Source organism: Lonchura striata, unplaced genomic scaffold (genome assembly GCF_046129695.1).
Source record: "Lonchura striata isolate bLonStr1 unplaced genomic scaffold, bLonStr1.mat Scaffold_106, whole genome shotgun sequence".
NCBI lineage: Eukaryota > Metazoa > Chordata > Aves > Passeriformes > Estrildidae > Lonchura > Lonchura striata.
This window is the reverse complement of record NW_027461078.1, coordinates 754637-780326: the sequence shown is the minus strand read 5'-3', so window position 1 is coordinate 780326 and position 25690 is coordinate 754637. Positions and strand designations below refer to the sequence as shown.

General features: G+C 53.4%; 1 protein-coding gene across 4 annotated transcripts; it reads right to left on the bottom strand.

Moving 5' to 3' along the window:
* Positions 1-485: 485 nt before the first annotated feature.
* PI4KB (phosphatidylinositol 4-kinase beta) lies at positions 486-25265 on the bottom strand. Of its 4 annotated transcripts, none has more exons than XM_077790565.1 (12): positions 25124-25265; positions 20547-21501; positions 18366-18410; positions 14023-14250; positions 12608-12835; positions 10344-10453; positions 9144-9248; positions 7207-7330; positions 4444-4709; positions 2802-2934; positions 2458-2578; positions 486-1800 (listed from the first exon to the last, which is right to left on the bottom strand). In XM_077790565.1, the coding sequence occupies exons 2-12, from the start codon at positions 21474-21476 to the stop codon at positions 1619-1621; spliced, it is 2472 nt and encodes an 823-aa protein (XP_077646691.1). In that variant the 5' UTR covers positions 21477-21501; positions 25124-25265; the 3' UTR covers positions 486-1618. The 4 variants fall into 4 exon arrangements, with proteins under 4 accessions (XP_077646691.1, XP_077646692.1, XP_077646693.1 ...); XM_077790566.1 differs by having other exon boundaries at positions 20640-21501; positions 25124-25225; XM_077790567.1 differs by lacking the exon at positions 18366-18410 and having other exon boundaries at positions 20640-21501; positions 25124-25225.
* Positions 25266-25690: the final 425 nt, after the last annotated feature.

Below are 25690 nucleotides of genomic sequence, written 5' to 3'. Positions count from 1 at the left end.
GCTTTTCCAAGGGGTTTTTTCCCGGTTTTTTGCGTTTTTCGGGATGGCAGAAGTTGCTTTGGGGTTGATTTTTTTTTTTTTTTCCCCCTGGGTTTTTATTCCCGGTTTTTCTGACTTTTTCCAAGCAGGAATGAGGGGTTCCCCCTTTTTTCCCTGCAGGTGGATGGATGGAAAAAACTGGGAAAAATCAGGTGGAATCGGCCATTCCCAAAAATCTTCCGGGCCGGGTGTAAATATAGAGAAGGAATTAAAGTTTCTACGAGATTTAGAAGGAAAAAAAATTCCCCCCCCCCCCCAAAAAAAAAAAAAAAAAACTATGGAAAAATGGCTTTGGACCCACGGTTTTCCAGCATTTCAGTGCCTTGAGCTGGATTGGGGTGGAGGGAGGGAGGGGCCGGAATTTCGGGGATGTTCCCCCCGGAATTTCGGGAATGTCTGCCGGGATTTTGGGAATGTGCTGATGGAAAGCCGCGGGCTCGAGAGGCTCTCAGGAATTCTTTATTCTGTAGGAATCGACTCCATTAAACTCCAGTGGTTTCACCCTCTGTGCCAGCCTCGGCTCCTCCCGGGATTTCGCTTTTCCCAGGAAAAGCTCCCGGGAATGGGAATGGGGAGGGGGGGGGGGGGCTCCGGCTGCATCCCCAAATTTTGGTCCTGCCCCCCAAAAAAGGGGCTTGGGAAGGGTCGGGGTCCCCCCTCTGTCCCCTCCCGGTGTCCCCCTCCCCCGGGGGGCTGAAAATCCAAATTTTGGGGTTTTTTAACGCTAAAAATGGGAAAAAAAAAAAAAAGAAAAGAAAGGGGGACACTGAGGGACACGGGGGGACATTGGGGGACACCCGGGGGACACCCAAGGGACACGGGGGGACACAGGGGGACACCCAAGGGACACGGGGGGACACCCAAGGGACACGGGGGGACACCCAAGGGACACCCCACAGGTCCCACAGGCCGGGCCTGGGGAAATCCCAGGAAATTTTCCTTCCCTGGGAAGCTCCGGATCCTCCCCGATTTGGGATTTGGGATCCCCCAAACCGCCCCCACCTCGTATCCGACACTCCAGCCCGGAATTCCCGGCGGGAATTCCCCGGGAAACGGGGAGGGACAACAGCGGGAATCCCGCCCGGAATTCCCCACCTGGAATTTTCACCCGGAATCCCGCCTGGGAATTCCGGCTGGGAATCTCAGCTGGAATCCCCCCCAGCCACCCCCGCGTGTCCCAGGAGTGGGAAGGACCCCACAGGGCCGGGAATTCCAGGAATTTCGGGATTTGGGGATTCCCAACCTTCAGGAGACCCCTCCCCCCTCCCATCCCACACATTCCACGGGATTGGGGGGGCAAATTCCAGGGAATTCCAAGCAGAGGGAAGGGGGAGCTCCCCGCATTCCCTCCCCGTTCCCATCGGGCTTCCTCTTCCTGCCGCTTTTCCCGGCTTTTCCATGGAATTCTGTCCCATTTTCCAGCAGAGTCTCAGCCCCGAGGTCGCTTTCGGGGCAGGGCAGAAAAAACGGGAATTTTGGAATCCTCCCGTTTCCTCCTGGCGGGGGGCGGGGGGAAGGAAATATTTTTTTGTTTTGGTTCGTTTCGGTTTTTTCCCGGGAATTTTTTCCCGCTGGAATTTCACATGATGCCGTTGGTGAGGTACTGGAAGCCGTCGTAGAGCTTGGTGGTGATGGAGCGCATGGAGCCGTCCACCAGCTGCTCCACCAGCAGCTGCAGCTGCTCCTCCGTCAGGTTCATGTGGAAACGCTCCTTGAGGTGCCGGATGGTGGAGGAGCCGTGGAAGCACGGCAGCTGGGAGCCTGGAAATGGGGAAAAAACGGGGAAAATGGGAAAAACGGCAGCGGGAAACGGGGAAACGGGGAAAAAATGGGGAAATGGGAAAAACGGCAGCTGGGAGCCTGGGAAACGGGGGAAAAAGGGGGAAAATGGGAAAAACGGCAGCTGGGAGCCTGGAAATGGGGAAAAACGGGAAAAATGGGAAAAACGGCGGCGGGAAACGGGGAAAAAACGGGGAAAATGGGAAAAACGGCAGCTGGGAGCCTGGAAAACGGGGAAAAAATGGGAAAAACGGCAGCGGGAGACTGGGAAACGGGGAAAATGGGAAAAACGGCGGCGGGAGACTGGAAAACGGGGAAAAACGGGAAAATGGGGAAAACGGCGCCTGGAGACTGGGAAAATGGGGAAAAAACGGGGAAAATGGGAAAAAGGGTGGCTGAGAGCCTGGAAAAACAGGAAAAACTGGGATGGAATATCGGGAATCTGGGTTTGGAATGGGGGGAATGGGATCAGGGAGCTGCGAGCCTGGGAAAGGGGAAATTCAGGATGGGGTGAGGGGAAAAGGGATTCAGGATCCCGGCGAAGGGAGGAACGGGGGAATCCAGCAGCGGGTTTGGGGCGGGAGGAGTCCCCGGAATCCCCGGAATCCCCGGAATTCCCAGAATTCCCGGAATCCCCACCTTGCTGCATGATCTCCACGATCTGCACCACGCGGTCCATGTGCTTGCGGGCCGCGATCAGCCCCTGCAGCATCAGCATCTTGTAGTAGTTGAACATGTCCCCGTCCAGGCCGCCCATCACCTGCGGGAATTCCCGGGATCAGCTCCGGGAACGCCGGGAATGCCCCGGGACGGGAACTCTGGGGATCTGGGATGGGAGCTCTGGGAATTCTTCCAGGATGGGAACTCTGGGAACCCCCTGGGAATCCAGGATGACAACACCTGGAATCCCTCCGCCCGGGATGGGAATCCCCCCCTGGAATCCCCCCTGGAATTCCCTGGAATGCCGGGAATGCCGCACTCACGTCCACGAACTCGGAGGTGAGTTTGAAGGCCGAGGTCTCGAAGCCGAGGTTCCGCGGCGAGCTGGACAGGATGAAGCCAAAGTCGATGTGGATGATGTGGCCCTCGGCGTCCAGCAGGATGTTCCCGTTGTGCCTGGGCAGAATTCCAGGGAATTCCCTCAGGACCACGTGGAATCCCACGGGATTCCAAGAAAACCCCAGGGAAATTTAAAAAAAATCCAGTAAAATTCACATTAATCCTGCTAAAATCCCTCAGAATGCCCTCGGCATCCAGCAGGATGTTCCCGGGCAGAATTCCAGGAATTCCCTCAGGATCCCGTGGAATCCCACAGGATTCCAAGAAAACCCCAAGGAAATTTAAATAAACCCAGTAAAATTCACGTTAATCCTGCTAAAATCCCTCAGAATGCCCTCGGCGTCCAGCAGGATTGTGCCTGGGCAGAATTCCAGGAATTCCCTCAGGATCCCGTGGAATCCCACGGGATTCCAAGAAAACCCCATTGGAATTTTAAAAAATCCAGTAAAATTCACGTTAATCCTGCTAAAATCCCTCACAATGCCCTCGGCGTCCAGCAGGATGTTCCCGTTGTGCCTGGGCAGAATTCCAGGGAATTCCCTCAGGATCCCGTGGAATCCCACAGGATTCCAAGAAAACCCCAAGGAAATTTAAATAAACCCAGTAAAATTCACATTAATCCTGCTAAAATCCCTCAGAATGCCCTCGGCATCCAGCAGGATGTTCCCGGGCAGAATTCCAGGAATTCCCTCAGGATCCCATGGAATCCCACAGGATTCCAAGAAAACCCCAAGGAAATTTAAATAAACCCAGTAAAATTCACATTAATCTTGCTAAAATCCCTCAGAATGCCCTCGGCGTCCAGCAGGATTGTGCCTGGCCAGAATTCCAGGGAATTCCCTCAGGATCCCGTGGAATCCCACGGGATTCCAAGAAAACCCCATTGGAATTTTAAAAAATCCAGTAAAATTCACGTTAATCCTGCTAAAATCCCTCAGAATGCCCTCAGCATCCAGCAGGATGTTCCCGGGCAGAATTCCAGGAATTCCCTCAGGATCCCGTGGAATCCCACGGGATTCCAAGAAAACCCCATTGGAATTTTTAAAAATCCAGTAAAATTCACGTTAATCCTGCTAAAATCCCTCAGAATGCCCTCGGCATCCAGCAGGATGTTCCCGGGCAGAATTCCAGGAATTCCCTCAGGATCCCGTGGAATCCCACGGGATTCCAAGAAAACCCCAGGGAAATTTAAATAAACCCAGTAAAATTCACATGAATCCTGCTAAAATCCCTCAGAATGCCCTCGGCATCCAGCAGGATTGTGCCTGGGCAGAATTCCAGGGAATTCCCTCAGGATCCCGCAGGAATCCAGAGAGTCCCAGAAACACCACGGGAATTTAAAAAAAACAACAATGAAAATGAAATCCTGCTCAAATTCCTCGGAATGGCACAAATTCCCTCGGCTCTGCCACCGTGCCCTGAGGAAAAAATCGCAAAAATCCAGAAAAGAACAAAAAAAAAATATAGAAAAACACTGAAAAAAATTCTTCAAAACTTCCCAGACCCTGAGATGCACCAATCCTTGAGGCGCAGCCATCCCGACTGGGTTAATTAGCCGTTAATTACCTGTCCTTGACCTGCAGCAGGTAGCAGACCAGGCAGTAGCCGGCGCAGCTGCGGACGAAGTTGCGCTGCGCCGACAGGAAGCTCTCGCTGTTGGCGCAGCCGTGCTCCTGCAGGAAATAATCCTGCAGCGCCAGCTGCGACTGCTTCTTGATCTGGTGCAGCGAGACGGCGCTGAGCACCGGCTCGATCATCCCGCTGTCCGCCGACACCACCAGGATCTTGTAGGGCCGCACCCACAGCGGGACGCGCTCCTGCTCCCAGATGGACTGCGGGCAACGAGGGGTTAATGGGGATTGCAGAAATCACAGAGAAATCACAGAAAATCTGAGTGAAATGGGGTGGGATTGCAGAGACCCACAGCGGGACGCGCTCCTGCTCCCAGATGGACTGCGGGCAACCAGGGGTTAATGGGGATTGCAGAAATCACAGAGAAATCACAGAAAATCTGAGTGAAATGGGGTTAAATGGGATTGCAGAAATCACAGAGAAATCACAGAAAATCTGACTGGAATGGGGTTAAATGGGGATGAGAGAAATCCCAGGGAAATCACAGAAAATCTGAGTGAAATGGGGTGGGATTGAAGAAACCCACAGCGGGACGCGCTCCTGCTCCCAGATGGACTGCGGGGAACCAGGGGTTAATGGGGATTGCAGAAATCACAGAGAAATCACAGCAAATCTGAGTGAAATGGGGTTAAATGGGATGAGAGAAATCCCAGTGAAATCACAGAAAATCTGAGTGAAATGGGGTTAAATGGGATGAGAGAAATCCCAGGGAAATCACAGAAAATCTGACTGGAATGGGGTTAAATGGGATGAGAGAAATCCCAGGGAAATCACAGAAAATCTGACTGGAATGGGGTGGGATTGCAGAAATCACAGAGAAATCACAGAAAATCTGAGTGAAATGGGGTGGGATTGCAGAAATCCCAGGGAAATCACAGAAAATCTGACTGGAATGGGGTGGGATTGAAGAAACCCACAGCGGGACGCGCTCCTGCTCCCAGATGGACTGTGGGGAACGAGGGGTTAACGGGGGAAATTACAGAAATCCGGGATAAAATCACAGAAAATCTGACTGGAATGGGGTGGGATTGCAGAGACCCACAGCGGGACGCGCTCCTGCTCCCAGATGGACTGCGGGGAACAAGGGGTTAAATGGGGATTGCAGAAATCCCAGAGAAATCACAGCAAATCTGAGTGAAATGGGGTTAAATGGGATTGCAGAAATCACAGAGAAATCACAGCAAATCTGAGTGAAATGGGGTTAAATGGGATTGCAGAAATCACAGAGAAATCACAGCAAATCTGAGTGAAATGGGGTTAAATGGGATTGCAGAAATCCCAATGAAATCACAGAAAATCTGAGTGAAATGGGGTTAAATGGGGATTGCAGAAATCCCAGGGAAATCACAGAAAATCTGACTGAAATGGGGTTAAATGGGGATTGCAGAAATCCCAGTGAAATCACAGAAAATCTGACTGGAATGGGGTTAATGGGGATTGCAGAAATCCCAGTGAAATCACAGAAAATCTGAGTGAAATGGGGTTAAATGGGGTGAGAGAAATCCCAGGGAAATCACAGAAAATCTGACTGGAATGGGGTTAAATGGGGATTGCAGAAATCCCAGTGAAATCACAGAAAATCTGACTGGAATGGGGTTAAATTGGGTGAGAGAAATCCCAATGAAATCACAGAAAATCTGACTGGAATGGGGTTAAATGGGGATTGCAGAAATCCCAATGAAATCACAGAAAATCTGACTGGAATGGGGTTAAATGGGGATTGCAGAAATCCCAGTGAAATCACAGAAAATCTGAGTGAAATGGGGTTAAATGGGGATTGCAGAAATCCCAATGAAATCACAGAAAATCTGACTGGAATGGGGTTAAATGGGGATTGCAGAAATCACAGAGAAATCACAGAAAATCTGAGTGAAATGGGGTTAAATGGGGATGAGAGAAATCCCAATGAAATCACAGAAAATCTGAGTGAAATGGGGTTAAATGGGGATGAGAGAAATCCCAGGGAAATCACAGCAAACCCCACTGAAATGGGGTTAAATGGGGTGGGATCACAGAAATCCCATTAAAATTCCATCAAATCCGAGTGAAATGGGGTTAAATGGGGTGGGATTGCAGAAATCCCAGTGAAATTCCATCAAATCCGAGTGAAATGGGGTTAAATGGGGTGGGATTGCAGAAATCCCAGTGAAATTCCAGCTGAAATGGGGTTAATGGGGTGGAATTTCAGAAATCCTGGTAAAATTCCATCAAATCTGCCTGAAACGGGGCTAAATTGGGCAAAATTACAGAAATCACTCTTAAAATCCCGGCAAATCTGAAATGCTGTTAGAATGATGTGAAATTTTTAAAAATCCCATTAAAATCCCAGCAGATCTGACTGAAACGGGATTAAATTGTGTGAAATAACAGAAATCCTCTTAAAAAACTATCAAACCTAATTGAAACGCTCGTATAATCCCATTAAATTTTTTTTTTTTTAAATCCCGTTAAAGACCTGTAAAATGTAAAAAAAACCCCAAAAAAACAACACAATAAAATGTTTTAAAATTGAAATCCCAAAAAAATAACCATATTAAAATGGCAGGAAATGCCATTCAATCCTAGTGGAACGCTGGTTGAAATGCCCATTGGGCCGTATCAAAATTCCAGAAATGCCCGTTAAAAAGGCACCGCAGCCCCGGGGAGCAGCGGGACGCTCCCGGGCTCGGGTTTTCCCGGAATTCCGGGATGGCGCACCTGGAGCTGTCTGAGCACCTGGAACGCCAGCAGCTCCTGCCGCAGGTCGTCGCCGCACTTGACGATGACGGAGACGAGGCGCCACGAGGGCAGGTGGCCGTAGGGAGACGCTTCCCGGATCCGCCTGCGGAAAAACGGGAAAAACGGGAAAACGGGATCACCGGAGCCTTCGGCTCGGGAGGAGACCCGGGAGCTCCGCGGAATTGTCTTCGCGCCGTCCGATCCCACTAAAATCGCAAGAAATCCCGTTAAAATCCCATCAAAACACGTTAAAATCCCATCAAAACACGTTAAAATCCCATCAAAACCCCATCAAATCCCATCAAAATCCCATTAAAATCCCATTAAAATCCCAACAAATCTCATCAAAATCCCATTAAAATCCCATTAAAATCTCATCAAAATCCCATTAAAATCCCATTAAAATCCCAACAAATCTCATCAAAATCCCATTAAAATCCCATTAAAATCCCAACAAATCTCATCAAAATCCCATCAAAACCCCATCAAATCCCATCAAAATCCCATTAAAATCCCATTAAAATCCCAACAAATCTCATCAAAATCCCATTAAAATCCCATCAAAATCCCATCAAAACACGTTAAAATCCCATTAAAATCCCATTAAAAGCCCATTAAAAGCCCATTAAAAGCCCATAGAAATCCCATTAAAATCCCATCAAATCCCATCAAAATCCCATTAAAATCCCATTCAAATCCCATCAAATCCAATTAAAAGCCCATTAAAAGCCCATTAAAATCCCATTCAAATCCCATCAAATCCCATCAAATCCCATCAAAATCCCATCAAATCCCATTAAAAGCCCATTAAAATCCCATTAAAAGCCCATTAAAATCCCATTAAAATCCCATCAAAATCCCATTAAAAGCCCATTAAAATCCCATCAAATCCCATCAAAATCCCATTAAAATCCCATTCAAATCCCATCAAATCCAATTAAAAGCCCATTAAAAGCCCATCAAAATCCCATCAAATCCCATCAAATCCCATCAAAAACCCATTAAAATCCCATCAAATCCAATTAAAAGCCCATTAAAATCCCATCAAATCCCACCAAATCCCATCATATCCCACCAAATCCCATCAAATCCCATCAAAATCCCATCAAATCCCATCAAATCCAATTAAAATCCCATCAAATCCCATCATATCCCATCAATTCCCATCAAATCCCATCATATCCCATCAATTCCCATCAAAATCCCATCAAATCCCATCAAATCCAATTAAAATCCCATCAAATCCAATTAAAATCCCATCAAATCCCATCATATCCCATCAATTCCCATCAAATCCCATCAAATCCCATCAAATCCAATTAAAATCCCATCAAATCCCATCATATCCCATCAATTCCCATCAAAATCCCATCAAATCCCATCAAATCCAATTAAAATCCCATCAAATCCCATCAAAATCCCATCAAATCCCATCAAATCCAATTAAAATCCCATCAATTCCCATCATATCCCATCAATTCCCATCAAATCCCATCATATCCCATCAATTCCCATTAAAATCCCATCAAATCCCATCAAATCCAATTAAAATCCCATCAAATCCAATTAAAATCCCATCAATTCCCATCAAATCCCATCAATTCCCATCAATTCCCATCAAATCCCATCAAATCCCATCAATTCCCATCAATTCCCATCAAATCCCATCAATTCCCATCAGGACAAGCCGGCACTCCCCAGAACTCCTCAGCCCCAGGGCTTTTCCCAGGAGGAACTCCGGCCTCGGAATTCCAATGGCCTCATCCCAGGAAAAGAGCCAAAACCCTTTGGAGCTCAGAGCTGCCTGAAAATCCGGGAATTCGGGCAAAGCCCCGGATTTGGGCAGGGCCGCAGGGGATTCCTGGGGGAGATTTGCCTGGAATTCCCGGCAATTCCCGGGAATTCCGCGTCCCCACCTGACTTTCTCCTGCCAGGGCTCCTTGAGGGCCACGGCCGACGGATCCTCGGGATCCCTGCGGAACGCCGTGGGCGTGTGGGCCAGCTGCTCCGACAGCCGCCGCCTGCGGGACGGGACGCGGGATTCCGGCTTTTCCACGGAAAACCCACGGAAAACCCATGGAAAACCCCGAGTTCCAGCATTGCCAGGGAAAAACCCCACGGAAAAACCCTGCGTTCGGGATTTTCCACGGGAAAACCCCGTGGAAAAACCCTGCGTTCTGGATTTTCCATGGAAAACCCCACGGGAAAACCCATGGAAAACCCCGAGTTCCAGCTTTTCCACGGAAAAACCCCACGGAAAAACCCTGCGTTCTGGATTTTCCATGGAAAAACCCACAGAAAAACCCATGGAAAACCCCGAGTTCCAGCATTGCCAGAGAAAAACCCCATGGAAAAACCCTGCGTTCAGGATTTTCCATGGAAAAACCCACGGGAAAACCCCACGGGAAAACCCCACATTCCAGCTTTTCCACAGAAAAACCCCATGGAAAAACCCTGCGTTCTGGATTTTCCATGGAAAAACCCACGGGAAAACCCCACATTCCAGCTTTTCCACGGAAAAACCCCATGGAAAAACCCTGCGTTCAGGATTTTCCATGGAAAAACCCACGGGAAAACCCCACATTCCAGCTTTTCCACGGAAAAACCCCGTGGAAAAACCCTGCGTTCCCAATTTTCCATGGAAAACCCCACATTCCAGCTTTTCCACGGAAAAACCCCACAGAAAAACCCTGCGTTCCGGATTTTCCATGGAAAACCCCATGGGAAAACCCCACATTCCGGCTTTTTCACGGAAAAACCCTGTGGGAAAACCTTGCCTGCTCTGGCAACGCTAGAATTCCAGGGTTTTATCATGAAAAATTTCTGCATTTTTGCTCCAGGAAATATTGGAATTCCAGGGTTTTATTGAGGGGAAATTCCTGCATTTCTGTTTTTGGGGAATGTAGGAATTCTGTGGGTTTTACCAGGGAAAATTCCCGCATTTTTGCTTTGGGGAATGTTGGAATTCCGGGGTTTTAAAAATTCCTGCATTTCTGCTTTGAGAAATGTCGGGATCCTGGGGAATTTTCGAGGGAAAATTCCTGGAATTCCGCTCTGGGAAGTGCCATAATTCCGGGTTTTTTTGTGGAACAGCTCCCGGTTTTCCCAGAGCTCACCGGATGTCTCCGGCGGCGATGAAGACGGGCTCCCGGCTCTCCTGGCTGGTGATGGAATCCACGGAAAACTGGGAGATGTTGTCACAGCTGTTGGTGTGCATCTCCGGGAGCTGCGGGAATCCCGGGAAAACCCCGTAAAATTCCATGAAATCCCACCAAATCCCGTTAGAATCCCATTAAAACCCTGTTAAATCCCATTAAAATCCCATTTAAATGCCCATCAAATCCTATTAAAATCCCATTCAAATCCCTTCAGATCCCATTAAAATCCCATCAAAATCCCATTAAAATCCCATTAAAATCCCATCAGATCCCATCAAAATCCCATTAAAAGCCCATCAGATCGCATTAAAAGCCCATTAAAATCCCATCAGATCCCATTAAAATCCCATCAAATCCCATTCAAAGCCCATTAAAATCCCAATAAGAGCCCGTTAAAAACCCAATAAAATCCCATCAGATCCCATTAAAAGCCCATTAAAATCACATTAAAATCCCAATAAAATCCCAATAAGAGCCCATTAAAATCCCAATAAAATCCCATCACAATCCCATTAAAATCCCAATAAAATCCCAATAAAATCCCATCAAAGCCCATTAAAATCCCAATAAAATCCCAATAAAATCCCAATAAAATCCCATTCAAAACTCATCAAAATCCCAATAAGAGCCCATTAAAATCCCAATAAAATCCCATTCAAAGCCCAACAAAATCCCAATAAGAGCCCATTAAAATCCCAATAAAATCCCATCAGATCCCATTAAAATCCCAATAAAATCCCATCAGATCCCATTAAAATCCCATCCCAATCCCACCCAACTCCATCAAACCCCCGAGACCCCGGGGAGGAGGCGGCCGCGGCTCCCACAGGATCCCGGGAACCCTCCGGAGGAGGGGGCTGCCAGAGCACCCACAGGATCCCAGGGCGGCTGCCAGAGCACCCACAGGATCCCAGGAACCTTTTGGATGAGGAGGCTGCCAGAGCTCCCACAGGATCCCGGGAACCCTCCGGAGGAGGGGGCTGCCAGAGCACCCACAGGATCCCAGGGTGGCTGCCAGAGCACCCACAGGATCCCAGGAACCCTCTGGAGGAGGCCACTGCTGGCTCCCACAGGATCCCAGGGCAGCCGCGGCTCCCACAGGATTCCCAGGAACCCTGGGGAGGAGGCGGCTGCCAGAGCACCCACAGGATCCCAGGGCGGCTGCCAGAGCACCCACAGGATCCCAGGAACCCTCCGGAGGAGGGGGCTGCCAGAGCACCCACAGGATCCCAGGGCGGCTGCCAGAGCACCCACAGGATCCCAGGGTGGCTGCCAGAGCACCCACAGGATCCCAGGGCGGCTGCCAGAGCACCCACAGGATCCCAGGGCGGCTGCCAGAGCACCCACAGGATCCCAGGGTGGCTGCCAGAGCACCCACAGGATCCCAGGGCGGCTGCCAGAGCACCCACAGGATCCCGGGAACCCTCCCGAGGAGGCGGCCGCAGCTCCCACAGGATCCCAGGGTGGCTGCCAGAGCACCCACAGGATCCCAGGAACCCTCTGGATGAGGGGGCTGCCAGAGCACCCACAGGATCCCAGGAACCCTCCAGAGGAGGCGGCCGCAGCTCCCACAGGATTCCCAGGAACCCTCTGGAGGAGGTGGCTGCCAGAGCACCCACAGGATCCCAGGAACCCTTCGGAGGAGGTGGCTGCCAGAGCACCCACAGGATCCCAGGGTGGCTGCCGTGGCACCCACAGGATCCCGGGAACCCTCCGGAGGAGGCGGCTGCCAGAGCACCCACAGGATCCCAGGGTGGCTGCCAGAGCACCCACAGGATCCCAGGAACCCTCTGGAGGAGGGAGCTGCCAGAGCACCCACAGGATCCCAGGGCGGCTGCCAGAGCACCCACAGGATCCCAGGGCGGCTGCCAGAGCACCCACAGGATCCCGGGAACCCTCCGGAGGAGGCGGCTGCCAGAGCACCCACAGGATCCCAGGAACCCTCCGGAGGAGGTGGCTGCCAGAGCACCCACAGGATCCCAGGAACCCTCTGGATGAGGCTGCCAGAGCACCCACAGGATTCCCGGGAACCCTCTGGAGGAGGCGGCCGTGGCACCCACAGGATTCCCGGGAACCCTCCGGAGGAGGCGGCCGTGGCACCCACAGGATCCCGGGAACCCTGGGGAGGAGGGGGCTGCCAGAGCACCCACAGGATCCCAGGGCTGCCGTGGCACCCACAGGATTCCCAGGAACCCTCCGGAGGAGGCGGCTGCGGCTCCCACCTCCACCTGGAGCTCGCCGATGTCGTCCACGGCCCAGGCGTCGTCGTCGTTGTCGCAGCCGGGCGCGGTGCCGAAGCCGCCGGCGCGCTGCTCCGCGCCCAGCCCGCACTCGGGCAGGTTCTCGGCCGAGCGCGTGCTCCGCATGCGGTTCTCCGGGATGCGCGCCGGGACGCTCGCCGTGTCCAAGTTGTCGCATTCCAGGACCTCCACGTAGATCAGGTAGGGAGCCTGGGGAAAGCGGGAACGGCGGAGGGCTGAGCGGCGGCCCCGGAGATTCCCGGCGCCGGGCTTTGGGGGAAATCCCGGGGATTTTAGGAAAAGGCTGGGGATTCCAGAGGGGCTGGAAGCTGGAGGGGCCCGACTCCAGCTGTGCCGGCATTCCCAGTGCTGGAAGTGACACCTGCAGCTCTGCCAGCATTCCCAGCATTCCCACACCACCCCACACCCCCTTTCCCATCCCAAACCCCCTTTCCCAAATCCCAAACCCCCTTTTCCATCCCAAACCCCCTTTCCCAATCCCAAACCCCATTTCCCAATCCCAAACCCCCTTTCCCAAATCCCACACCCCCTTTCCCATCCCAAACCCCCTTTCCCAAATCCCAAACCCCCTTTCCCAAATCCCACACCCCCTTTCCCATCCCAAACCCCATTTCCCAAAGCCCAAACCCCCTTTCCCAATCCCAAACCCCCTTTCCCAATCCCAAACCCCCTTTCCCAAATCCCAAACCCCCTTTCCCAAATCCCAAACCCCCTTTCCCAAAGCCCAAACCCCCTTTCCCAAAGCCCAAACCCCCTTTCCCAAAGCCCAAACTCCCTTTCCCAATCCCAAACCCCCTTTCCCAAATCCCAAACCCCCTTTCCCAAACCCCAAACCCCCTTTCCCAAATCCCAAACCCCATTTCCCAAATCCCAAACCCCCTTTCCCAAACCCCAAACCCCCTTTCCCAAATCCCAAACCCCCTTTCCCATCCAAAAGTCCATCTCCCAAATCCCAAACCCCATTTACCAAATCCCAAACCCCCTTTCCCACTCCAAATCCCATCTCCCATCCCAAACTCCTTTCCCAAACCCCAAACCCCTTTCCTTTCCATCCCACCTTGTCCTTGGAGTTGAGGACCACATGGTGCTGGAATCCCACAGATCACCACCACCATTCCCAGCTCTCCCACCATTCCCACACCATCCCAAACCCCCTTTCCCAAACCCCAAACCCCCTTTCCCATTCCAAACCCCCTTTCCCAATCCCAAAGCCCCTCCTTGCCATCCCACCTTGTCCTTGGAGTTGAGGACCACGTGGTGCTGGAATCCCACAGATCACCACCTCGGGTTCTCTCACCATTCCCAGCTCTCCCACCATTCCCACACCATCCCAAACCCCCTTTCCCAATCCCAAACCCCTCTCCTTGCCATCCCACCTTGTCCTTGGAGTTGAGGACCACGGCCTGCGAGTGGGGCACGCGCACCACGTGGTGGGGGAAGGCGGCGGTGGGCAGCCAGGCGCGCGCCGGCAGCTTGTGGTTGAGCAGGGAGAGCTCCGAGATGAGGCGCTGCGTCTTCTGCTCCTTGGTGGGCAGCGTGGCCAGGCGCCGGCCGATGGCCATCAGCGACTTGATGAACTCGCGCTCCGGGGCCAGCCGCGCCGGCTGCCGGGCCGGCGGCGCCGGGACGAGGGAACGGACAGCATGGCACCCGGCCCGTGGGGAAGGGTCTTCACTGACCCCAGCCCACTGAGCCCAGCCCATCCGTCCCATCGATCCTATCAATCCCATCAATCCCATCCCATCGATCCCAAACCATCCCATCCATCCCATCCCTTCAATCCCATCCAACCCATCCCACTGACCCCAGCCCATTGATCCCATCAATCCCATCGATCCTATCAATCCCATCCCATCGATCCCATCGATCCCATCGATCCTATCCCTTCAATCCCATCCAACCCATCCCACTGACCCCAGCCCATCCGTCCCATCGATCCCATCGATCCCATCCCATCCATCCCAAACCATCCCATCGATCCCATCCCTTCAATCCCATCCAACCCATCCCATCGATCCTATCAATCCCATCCCATCGATCCCATCGATCCTATCCCTTCAATCCCATCCAATCCATCCCACTGACCCCAGCCCATCGATCCCATCGATCCCATCAATCCCATCCCAACCCATCCCATCCATCCCAACCTATCCCATCCCTTCAATCCCATCCAACCCATCCCACTGATCCCATCCCATTCCACCGATCCCATCCCATTGATCCCATCCTATCCCTTTAATCCCATCCCAACCCATCCCATCAATCCCATCCCATCCCTTCAATCCCATCCCAACCCATCCCATCCATCCCAACCCATTCCATTGATCCCATCCCTTCAATCCCATCCAACCCATCCCACTGACCCCAGCCCATCGATCCCATCAATCCCATCGATCCTATCAATCCCATCCCATCGATCCCATCGATCCCATCGATCCTATCCCTTCAATCCCATCCAACCCATCCCACTGACCCCAGCCCATCAATCCCATCAATCCCATCAATCCCATCCCATCCCTTCAATCCCATCCCAACTCATCCCATCAATCCCATCCCAACCCATCCCATCCATCCCAACCCATCCCATTGATCCCATCCCTTCAATCCCATCCAACCCATCCCACTGACCCCAGCCCATCGATCCCATCGATCCCATCCCTTCAATCCCATCCCATCCATCCCAAACCATCCCATCGATCCCATCCCTTCAATCCCATCCAACCCATCCCATTGATCCCATCCCATCCAAACCCATTCCACTGATCCCATCCCACTGACCCCATCCCATCGATCCCACTGATCCCATCCCATCCCATCCCTTCAATCCCATCCAACCCATCCCATCCACCCCATCCCATCCAAACCCATTCCACTGATCCCATCCCATGGGATCTTCCCACCCCTCGCTCCTCCCTGCTCTTCCCGGCTGCGAAAGGCTTGGGAAGGCTCAGGATGAAAAAGAAAAAGTTGGGGGAGAAAGGAGAAAAATGGAGGTGATGCCGGTGGGATCCATTTCCTGCTTTTCCCTCTTCCCTGCCCTTCCCTCTTCCCGCTCTGGAGCCAGCCAGGACAGCTGGAAAAGGGCCGGGATCCCAGGGAAAAGGTTGGGAAAAGGGGAAAACGGGAGGCGATGCCGGTGGTTTGTTAGCGGGAGCAATTTCCCGATCTCTGCCCTTCCCTGCTCATCCCTTTTCCCGTTCCATCCCGAAGGATCCGCAGCCCAGCCTCCCCTTTCCCTGCTCATCCCTTTTCCCGTTCCATCCCGAAGGATCCGCAGCCCAGCCTCCCCTTTCCCTGCTCATCCCTTTTCCCATTCCATCCCGAAGGATCCGCAGCCCAGCCCTCCCCTTTCCCTGCTCCGGAGCCCGCCAGCTGGAAAAGGAGCTGGATAAAAATAAAAACTCTGGGAAGAAGGAGGAAAACGGAGGCGGTGCCGGTGGTGTTCCAGTGGGATCAAATTCCTGCTCCTCCCTCTTCCCGCCCTTCCCTCTTCCCAGCTCCTGGAAATTTGGGAGTCCCGTCCATCCCCCAGCAGAGCAGGATCCCGGGGCCTTTTCCTGCCCCCCAGAATTCCAGAGCCAACGTTCCCGGAGGGATCTCCCAGTCCCGCTGGATTCCCGGGATTTGGGAGGATCCTCCCCCCGCCCCTCCCTGGTGTCCCAATCCAACAATCCCACGGGAATTTGGGATTTCCCCTTGGATGCAGGAGCCCCTCCCGGCGCGGATCCCGGATTTCCGCTCCACGTTCCCAAAACTCGGGAATAACCGGGGGCTGATTTCCGGGATCACCGAGCGCTCCGACCATGCTGAAACGGCGCATGCAGAAAGCCACGGATCGGGACGAGGGAAGCAACGGAAAACGCCGGAAAAGTCGGGAAGATCGCAGAGCAAGAGGAAAAGATAAGGAAAAACCAGGGAAGGAAGGATCGGGATGGGCATTCCCGGCTGGGAATCCGTTGGATTTGTAGTCCACGTCCAAAAATTCCCTCAGGAATTCCAGGATAACGCTCGGCTCCCCTGCCCCACCAGGCTCCAGGCACAGGAGGAATATTCCAGAGGCTCCCGATCCCAGCCGGATCCCAAAAATTCCCTCAGCTCTCCATGGACTGAATCCCATTCCTGCAAAAACCGGGATGTCCCATGGATGCTTCCCGGCTTTTCCCGTGGAATTCCGGTGGTTCTGATATTCCTGCTCCTCCCATGCAGGTTTTCCACGGATGTTGTCCCCTTGGAACACCAGGAAATGCTTTTCCCGGCGGAATATCCCGAGGAATTTGGGAATCTGGGATCAATCCAGGGATCCCTCTGGATCAGCCCCGCCTCGATCCAGGGGAGCTCCTGGATTTTCCAGGGATCCCAAAATGCTTCCTAAGGATCTTCTCCCAAGCTCAGGAATATTCCAGCGGCGCCAGGATCCGTTCAGAGCCTCTGGAATTCTGGGCCCGCTGGGAACTTTGGAGCTCTGGGATCTTCCAGCCACAGGGCTTGGGAAATTCCATCACATTCCAGAGGGAAATTCCTCTTCCTCCCATTCCAAAGGAGAATCTTCCTCTTCATCCCATCCCGTTCCAGAGGGGAATTTTCCTCATCTCATTCCAACGGGAATGTCTTCTCCACCCCATTCCAGAGGGAAAATTCCTCTTCTTCATCCCACTCCGAAGGGAAATTCCAGAGGGAATCTTCCTCTTCTTCATCCCATTCCAGAGGGGAGTTCTTCACTTCTTCCCATTCCAAAGGGAAATCCCAGAGGGAATTTTCCTTTTCATCCCATTCCTTATGCCAGCATTCCCAAGATTCCCCACTCCAGCAGAACATTCCACAGGGAAGGAGGAGTTATCCCTGTTTTCTGTCGATTCCCAAAAAAAACCTGGAGAGGAGCTGTTGGCTGGGGTGGGAGGAGCAAGAATGGGTGGAAATCAAGGAATTCCTGGAATTTTGGGCGGGAATTTGGGGCTTGGAGCTCATCCCAAGCATCCCGTCATCCCTAAAAGCAGCGGGATTTAGGATGAGCCTGAAATTTGGGATCAAATCCTGAAAAAATTCCCAAATCCAGGCGTGGGAATAATGCCTGGGAATTCCCAGCAGGATCAGAGCTGGGTTGGAATCCAGGAATTCCCAGAAAAGCCTAAAAAAATTCATGGAATTCTTCCCAAACTCCCCATCCTGGAGGGAATCATGGACTACACATTCCCACCGGGAAAAGAGGGAAAGATTCCCAAAAAAAAAAAAAAAAACAATGGAAAAAACAGGGAAAGGGTTCATTCGGGAGAGAAAAATCAGGGAAAACGCCAGGATTCGATTGGAATTTTCATGGAAAAAAAGAAGGAGTTAAAAGAATGGAATCAAGGAATGATTGGCGGGAAAAAACCATGGAAAAAAAAAAGCAAATTAATCCCATCCGGCCGAGAATTTTGGGAGCCAAATTCCAAGGGAAAACAGCATTTCCTCTTCCACCTGCCACAGAAATGCAGGAAAAGCGGGAATCCCCTCATTCCCGGATGGAATTTGGTGGGAAAATGAGATTTTCCTGGATTTTATCCAACTGGAACGAATTTTCCTGGAATTCCCATTCTGAGGAAGCATCGCTGTGGCAATGCCAGGATTTTTTGGGGGTTTTTTTGGGAATATTTGGGGAACGCCAGGAAATTCCAGAGGGGTGGAACTGAGGAAATGCTGCGGTGGGAAGAGGGAGCCTCCGGAAAACGGGATTGGAACTTACGGGAGCCAGGGATTTATCCAGGCTTTCCGTACTCGAGGAGAATTCCTGGGAAAAGCAGGAAAAGGGGGATTTGGGGCAGTTTTTTGGGGATTTTTTTTCCATAGGAAAGAGAGGAAGGAGCAGGGAAAACGGGGAGAAAAAGCAAAGTTTAGCTCCCGCTTCACTTCCAGCGATTCCCAAGTTTTTTTTGGTCCCGTCCTCTTGGAATTGCCAGAAAAATTCCAGGAAGGAAAATTCTACGGGATTCTCAAGCAGGATGGGACCAAAGCGGAGCAGATCCTAGCGCTGAATTCCCGGGATTTTCCCGGTTTTCCTCCTCTCTGGGATTCCTCATCCCGGCCCAGAAGGACCAGGATGGATCCAGCTCCGAATTCCTTGGATTTCTGACCTTTTCCATCAACAAACCCACGGTTTTTTCCCTTCCCTGGATTCCGGTTTCTCCCGAATTTCAGCACATCAAACGAATCCCACGGAAACGATCCTGAAAATTCCCAAAATCCCAATTTTTTAGGCCCTTTTTATCACGGAGAAATTCCTGCTCTATCCCAGGTTTTCCTGCCATTCCCACATCGCCCTCCAAGCTCCATCCCAAGCAATTCCCATCCCAAATATCCCGGAATTCCAGCGCTTGGGGTCCATCAATTCATTCTTTTCTTCCTAAAAGGGATCCATTTTCCCTTCCCTGATGAATCCTGGGATCATTTCCCACCAATTTTCCCCATTTTTTTCCGAGAATCCCTGGATTTGGAGGGAAAAACACCCAGCGCTTCCAAGAACTCCAGGATTTTTGAGGGACAGTCGGGATCCAGGGCTGGAGCCTCCCTGGTTTTGTGCTTTCCCAGCTTTCTCAGGGTCGTTTCCAGGAGTTTCCTCATCCATAATTTATGGAAAAGCTCCGGTTTCCACCTCCTCCTTTTCCATATTAAAAATTCATCCCGGCGGGAACGGCCCCGGATTTTTCCGGGGTGTTTTGATCCCGAATCCGGCCTGGAAAATTCCATCCCAATCCTTCCTTCCATCCTTATCCCAATTCCCAGAGCTTGGAACAATCCTTGGCTCCTTCCAAGGATTCCCAGTGGAATTCCCAGTGGAATCAAAGCTTTGATTTCTGATCCATTTCCCAGGAACTCCTGGGAATTCCCAACCATCCCCAGGCATTCCCAGTTTTCCCGGGGTTCATTCCACCCTCTGGAGGATTAGTTTTTCCCGGATTTGGGAAGCGCCGCTCCCAAAATCTGCTTCCAGCACCAGCTCGGGGCTCCTTTCCTGCTTGGAATTCCCAGCTGATGCCAGGGTGAGCCTTGGAGCACAACCCCGATCCCAGAGGAGATCCGGGATGAATCCCAAGGAATGATCACATCCTTGGAGCACAACCCCGATCCCAGAGGAGATCCGGGATGAATCCCAAGGAATGATCACATCCTTGGAGCACAACCCCGATCCCAGAGGAGCTCCGGGATGAATCCCAAGGAATGATCACATCCTTGGAGCACAACCCCGATCCCAGAGGAGCTCCGGGATGAATCCCAAGGAATGATCACATCCTTGGAGCACAACCCCGATCCCAGAGGAGATCCGGGATGAATCCCAAGGAATGATCACATCCTTGGAGCACAACCCCGATCCCAGAGGAGCTCCGGGATGAATCCCAAGGAATGATCACATCCTTGGAGCACAACCCCGATCCCAGAGGAGCTCCGGGATGAATCCCAAGGAACAACCACAGGATTTTCCCAACACCCCGATCCTTGGAGCACAACCAGATGGAATTCCCTCGGGAACATCCCAGCTTTACCTCCTCCTCGCTCTCCATCGGGGGCTGAGCCTTGGAGCTCGATCCCAGCCCCACAATTCCCACGGAATTCCTTCAGGAACATCCCAGCTTTACCTCCTCCTCACTCTCCACCTTGGGGTTGCTGCTGAGCCTTGGAGCTCGATCCCAAACCCACAATTCCTACGGAATTCCCTCGGGAACATCCCAGCTTTACCTCCTCCTTGCTCTCCACATGGGGCTGAGCCTTGGAGCTCGATCCCAAACCCAGAATTCCCTCGGAATTCCCTCGGGAACAGCCCAGCTTTACCTCCTCCTTGCTCTCCACCTTGGGGTTGCTGCTGAGCCTTGGAGCCCGATCCCAAACCCACACTTCCCACGGAATTCCCCCGGGAGCAGCCCAGCTTTACCTCCTCCTCGCTCTCCACCTTGGGGTTGCTGGCTGAGCTCCATCCCAGCCCCACAATTCCCACAGAATTCCCTCGGGAACATCCCAGCTTTACCTCCTCCTCGCTCTCCACCTTGGGGTTGCTGGCCGTGCGCTTCAGGTTGCTGCTGAGGCTGATGGACGCCGTGGCGTCCGACTTGGACCTCTGGTGAGTCCGCTTGGAGGGCGAGAGGCCGGCGTCGGCGCCCGGCAGCTCCCTCCTCCTGCCCGCCGGCTTCAGCTCGTCGGAGAGGATGAGGCGGCGCAGCTTGGTGCCGCGCGAGTGCCGCTGCGTGGAGATGTGCATGTCCGAGGAGTAGGCGCCCAGCAGCAGCGCGCAGCGCAGCGAGAAGTCGACGCTCTGGCGGCAGCGGTGCACGATGTAGGGCTTGATGGCGTCGCCCACGTCCTCGTCCATGTGGATGTACATGTTGAGCAGCTGCGGCAGGTAGAAATCCACCTCGTCGTCGCGGAAGCAGAACAGGCGGTTCCCGATGTAGGCCTGCACGCCGGGCTCCTTGGAGTTGTACAGGTAGGAGATGGCCATGGAGATGTCGAAGAGCTTGGACTCGAAGAGGCGCAGCAGCCACGACTGCTTGGCCTGGTGCTGGCGCTTCCGCGCCGTCCTCGCCGCGCCGGGGCTCTCCTCCTCTTCCTCGCGGATCCGCGAGCCGGGCGGGTCGTCCAGGCAGCGCGCGGAGCAGCTCTCCCCGTTGGCCACGGCGTCGGGAACGCCGCGGAGCTGCTTGACCTTCTCCAGGACCTCCTCGCAGGCCTTCTTGGCCACCTCGGCGTCGATGAGGGCCAGCTCGCCCACGCCTTCCGAGATGACGCTCAGCGACGAGCCCCCGGCGCCGCTCCCCTGGGAATTCCCCGCATCCGGGGGGCTCTTCCCAGCCGGAGAGTCGCCCATGGTGGAGGAGGGCGGCGGCTCAGAGCTGGAAAAAGAATTGGGAGAATTGGGATTAGGGATGGGATTTGGGAAGGGATTCAAGGGGGGGAGCAGTGAGGGGCTGCAGGAATCAATGATGGGGGAAAACGGGGAAAATTGGGATTAGGGACGGGATTTGGGAAGGGATTCAAGGGGGGGAGCAGTGAAGGGCTGCAGGAATCAATGATGGGGAAAAAAAAAGGAAAAATTGGGATTAGGGATGGGATTTGGGAAGGAATTCAAGAGGAGGAGCAGTGAGGGGCTGCAGGAATCGATTATGGGAAAAAAAAAAAGACAAAATTTGGATTAGGCATGGGATTTGGGAAGGGATTCAAGGCGGGGAGCAGTGAGGGGCTGCAGGAATCGATGATGGGACAGGAATCAATGATGGGGAAAACTGGGAAAATTCTGGGATTGGGGACAGGATTTGGGAAGGAATTCAAGAGGGGGAGCAGTGAGGGGCTGCAGGAATCGATTATGGGGGAAAATGGGGAAAATTGGGATTAGGGACGGGATTTGGGAAGGGATTCAAGGGGCGGAGCAGTGAGGGGCTGCAGGAATCGATTATGGGGAAAAATGGGGAAAATTCTGGGATTGGGGACGGGATTTGGGAAGGAATTCAAGGGGGGGAGCAGTGAGGGGCTGCAGGAATCGATTATGGGACAGGAATCAATGATGGGGAAAACTGGGAAAATTCTGGGATTGGGGACAGGATTTGGGAAGGAATTCAAGGGGGGGAGCAGTGAGGGGCTGCAGGAATCAATGATGGGAAAAACTGGGAGAATTGGGATTAGGGATGGGATTTGGGAAGGGATTCAAGGGGGGGAGCAGTGAGGGGCTGCAGGAATCGATTATGGGAAAAAACGGGGAAAATTTGGATTAGGGATGGGATTTGGGAAGGGATTCAAGGCGGGGAGCAGTGAGGGGCTGCAGGAATTGATGATGGGAACAAAAAAGGAAAAATTGGGATTAGGGATGGGATTTGGGAAGGGATTCAAGGGGCGGAGCAGTGAGGGGCTGCAGGAATCAATGATGGGGAAAAAAAAAGAAAAAACTGGGATTAGGGATGGGATTTGGGAATGAATTCAAGGGGGGGAGCAGTGAGGGGCTGCAGGAATCGATTATGGGGGAAAACGGGGAAAATTGGGATTAGGGATGGGATTTGGGAAGGGATTCAAGGGGGGGAGCAGTGAGGGGCTGCAGGGATCGATTATGGGGGAAAACGGGGAAAATTGGGATTAGGGATGGGATTTGGGAAGGGATTCAAGGGGGGGAGCAGTGAGGGGCTGCAGGAATCAATGATGGGGAAAAACGGGGAAAATTTGGATTAAGGATAGGATTCAAGGGGAGAAACCCAGGATACACCTGAAGGAAAGATGGACGTGAATTTTCTTCCCTGCTAATTCAAGGATTTTTCCCTGCTAATTTCAGATTTTTCCTTGTTAATTTAAGGATTTGCTCTACCCCTTCATTTTTCCAACTCCCAAAGAAAGGAGGAAAAAAACTCTCAGGAATTCTCCCTAAATATTCCAAGTGAGTCAAACCTAAGTCACCTCCCAGATACCACTTCTCCTTTTTTTTCCCCTCTTCTTTTCCTCTTTTTTTTTTCCCCACTTCTTCTCCAAGAAATCCCAGATGCCCAAATCCTGACCAAAGTCTGAGAGTTTGGCTCAGTTCTGTCATTCCCAGCACTCCAAATCCCACATTCCTGAGATTTTTGTGGCTCTTAGATCCCAAAAACCCCACGAGAACTGGAAAAAATCCCTGATGCTCCCACTTCTCAATGAATCCCAAAAAAATGGGGGTGGAAATTCAGGCTTCCACTCTTCCCCACACTTCCCATCCCAGTTTTTCCACATATCCCAGACTTTCCTCTTCTATCCCAATCCCAAATCCCTATACGGCTCCAAGCCAAAAATTCCAGGGATTCCTTCACTTCCCAAGGTGTTTGGCTCATCCAAAGCTTTTCCCTCTTCCCAGAAATGCCACAGGATTCCAAAGCCTGGAGCGATCCCACAGTCCTGGAATTCCCTCCTCCCGTGATCCGTACACAAATTCCCACTTTTTGAGGTTTTCCAAGTTTTTGCTTTTCCCAAAGGTTGGAAAATAAACTGGGAAAAGGCAGGGACAAAAAAAAGCAGGAATCCACATTCCCACCTGGATCCCAAGGGCAGCTCCTGGGCTGATCCAAGCATGAACCCTGAACTTTGGGATCATAAATTAACCGGGAAATCCGGAGCAGGGATCGCCCAGGAATTCGGGAGCAGAAATCACCCAGAATTTCAGGAGCAGGGATCATCCAGGAATTCCAGGCGGAATTCCAAGAGCAGAGCCCTGAAATCCCATTCATGATTCCAAGGAAGAAAGGGATCCAAGGGATCGTTCTCAGCAGATCCACGGGATCCACACCAGGAATGTCACCAAAACCTCAAAAACTCTTCCAGCACTGGGAAGAAAACAGCTGGAAAATCCCCTTTTCCACCCCGTTATTCCCTCCTGGGTTCCAGGGAAGCGGAGAGAATAAAAAGGGAAGGATTAAACGCAATTATTTCTCATTATTCAACTTCCCACCAACTCCAAGCAAAGTTTTCCAGGGACAGCATTCCCGAGGGGACGAGTGACCCCGCCGAGCCGGATTTGTCGCAATCCGTGGGATTTCAGAGGGGATTTTGGGCAGTTCCACAGCTCCCGGAGGCACCAGATGGCCCCGGGAGGGAGCGAGGGGGAGGAGGGGTTGGGAAATTCCAGATGGGGGAGGATGGGGAAGGATTGGGATGGATTGGGATGGATGGGGATGGATGGGGATGGATTGGGATGGATTGGGATGGATTGGGATGGATGGGGAAGGATGGGGATAGATTGGGATGGATTGGGATGGATGGGGATGGATGGGGAAGGGTGGGGATGGACTGGGATGGATGGGGATGGATTGGGAGGATGGGGAAGGATGGGGAAGGATTGGGATGGATGGGGAAGGCTGGGGAAGGATTGGGATGGATTGGGATGGATTGGGATGGATGGGGAAGGATTGGGATGGATGGGGAAGGATTGGGATGGATGGGGAAGGATGGGGAAGGATGGGGAAGGATGGGGATGGATTGGGATGGATGGGGATGGATGGGGAAGGATTGGGAAGGATGGGGAAGGATTGGGAAGGCTGAGGAGGCTGAGGAAGGCTGGGGAAGGATGGGGAAGGCTGGGGAAGGATTGGGGAAGGATTGGGGAAGGATTGGGGAAGGATTGGGAAGGCTGAGGAGGCTGAGGAAGGCTGAGGAAGGCTGGGGAAGGATTGGGGAAAGCTGAGGGAGGCTGGGGAGGCTGAGGAGGCTGAGGGAGGCTGGGGAAGGCTGAGGGAGGCTGGGGAAGGATTGGGGAAGGCTGAGGGAGGCTGGGAAAGCTGAGGAGGCTGGGGAAGGATTGGGGAAGGATGAGGAAGGATTGGGAAGGCTGAGGGAGGCTGGGGAAGGATTGGGGAAAGCTGAGGCAGGCTGGGAAGGCTGAGGAGGCTGGGGAAGGATTGGGAAGGATTGGGGGAAGCTGAGGGAGGCTGGGGAGGCTGAGGAGGCTGGGGAGGCTGGGGAGGCTGGGGAAGGGACCCGCGGCCGTCCCGGGAAGGCCGGCAGCGGTACCTGCAGCGATCCCGTCCCGCGCGGCTCCGCTCGGCCGGCGCGGCCCTGCGGCCGCCGCGGGCGGCTCATCCCGGGCACCGGCGGCTGCGGCGGCGAAAGGCGCAAAAACGCCCCGAAATCACCCTCCAAAAAAACAAAACAAACCCTCCGCCGCGGAAAAGGCCAGCCCCGTCCCGGCTGCTGCGCCACGAAGGCCGCGGGGGAACCGGAGGAGGAGGAGGAGGAGGAGGAGGAGGAGGAGGAGGAGGCGCGGCCGGACGCGGAGCGGCCGCGGAACCGCCGGGGGACGGGGCCGAGCGGCGGAGAGGCCGCGGCGGGGCCGGGCTGAGCTCGGCGGAGCGGCGGAGCGGCCCGAGCGGAGCGCGGCCCGAGCCCCGGGCTGAGCTCAGCGGAGCGGCGGGCGGAGCGCGGCCCGAGCCCCCGGCGGAGCTCCCGGGCGGAGCGGCCCGAGCCCCGGCGGAGCTCCCGGGCGGAGCGGCCCGAGCCCCGGCGGAGCTCCCGGGCGGAGCGGAGCGCGGCCCGAGCCCGAGCGGAGCGGCGGAGCGCGGCCCGAGCCCGAGCGGAGCG

What these genes read in the sequence shown, in the direction of transcription:
- PI4KB (XM_077790565.1), bottom strand. Translation starts at nt 21,476, where the DNA reads ATGGGCGACTCTCCGGCTGGGAAGAGCCCCCCGGATGCGGGGAATTCC. An exon ending in AGGTGGAGAGCGAGGAGGAG is followed by an intron (nt 18,411 to 20,546) that starts GTAAAGCTGGGC and finishes TGCTTTTCCCAG; the next exon opens with GAATTCTCCTCGAGTACGGA. An exon ending in TCACCTCCGAGTTCGTGGAC is followed by an intron (nt 2,579 to 2,801) that starts GTGAGTGCGGCA and finishes GAATTCCCGCAG; the next exon opens with GTGATGGGCGGCCTGGACGG.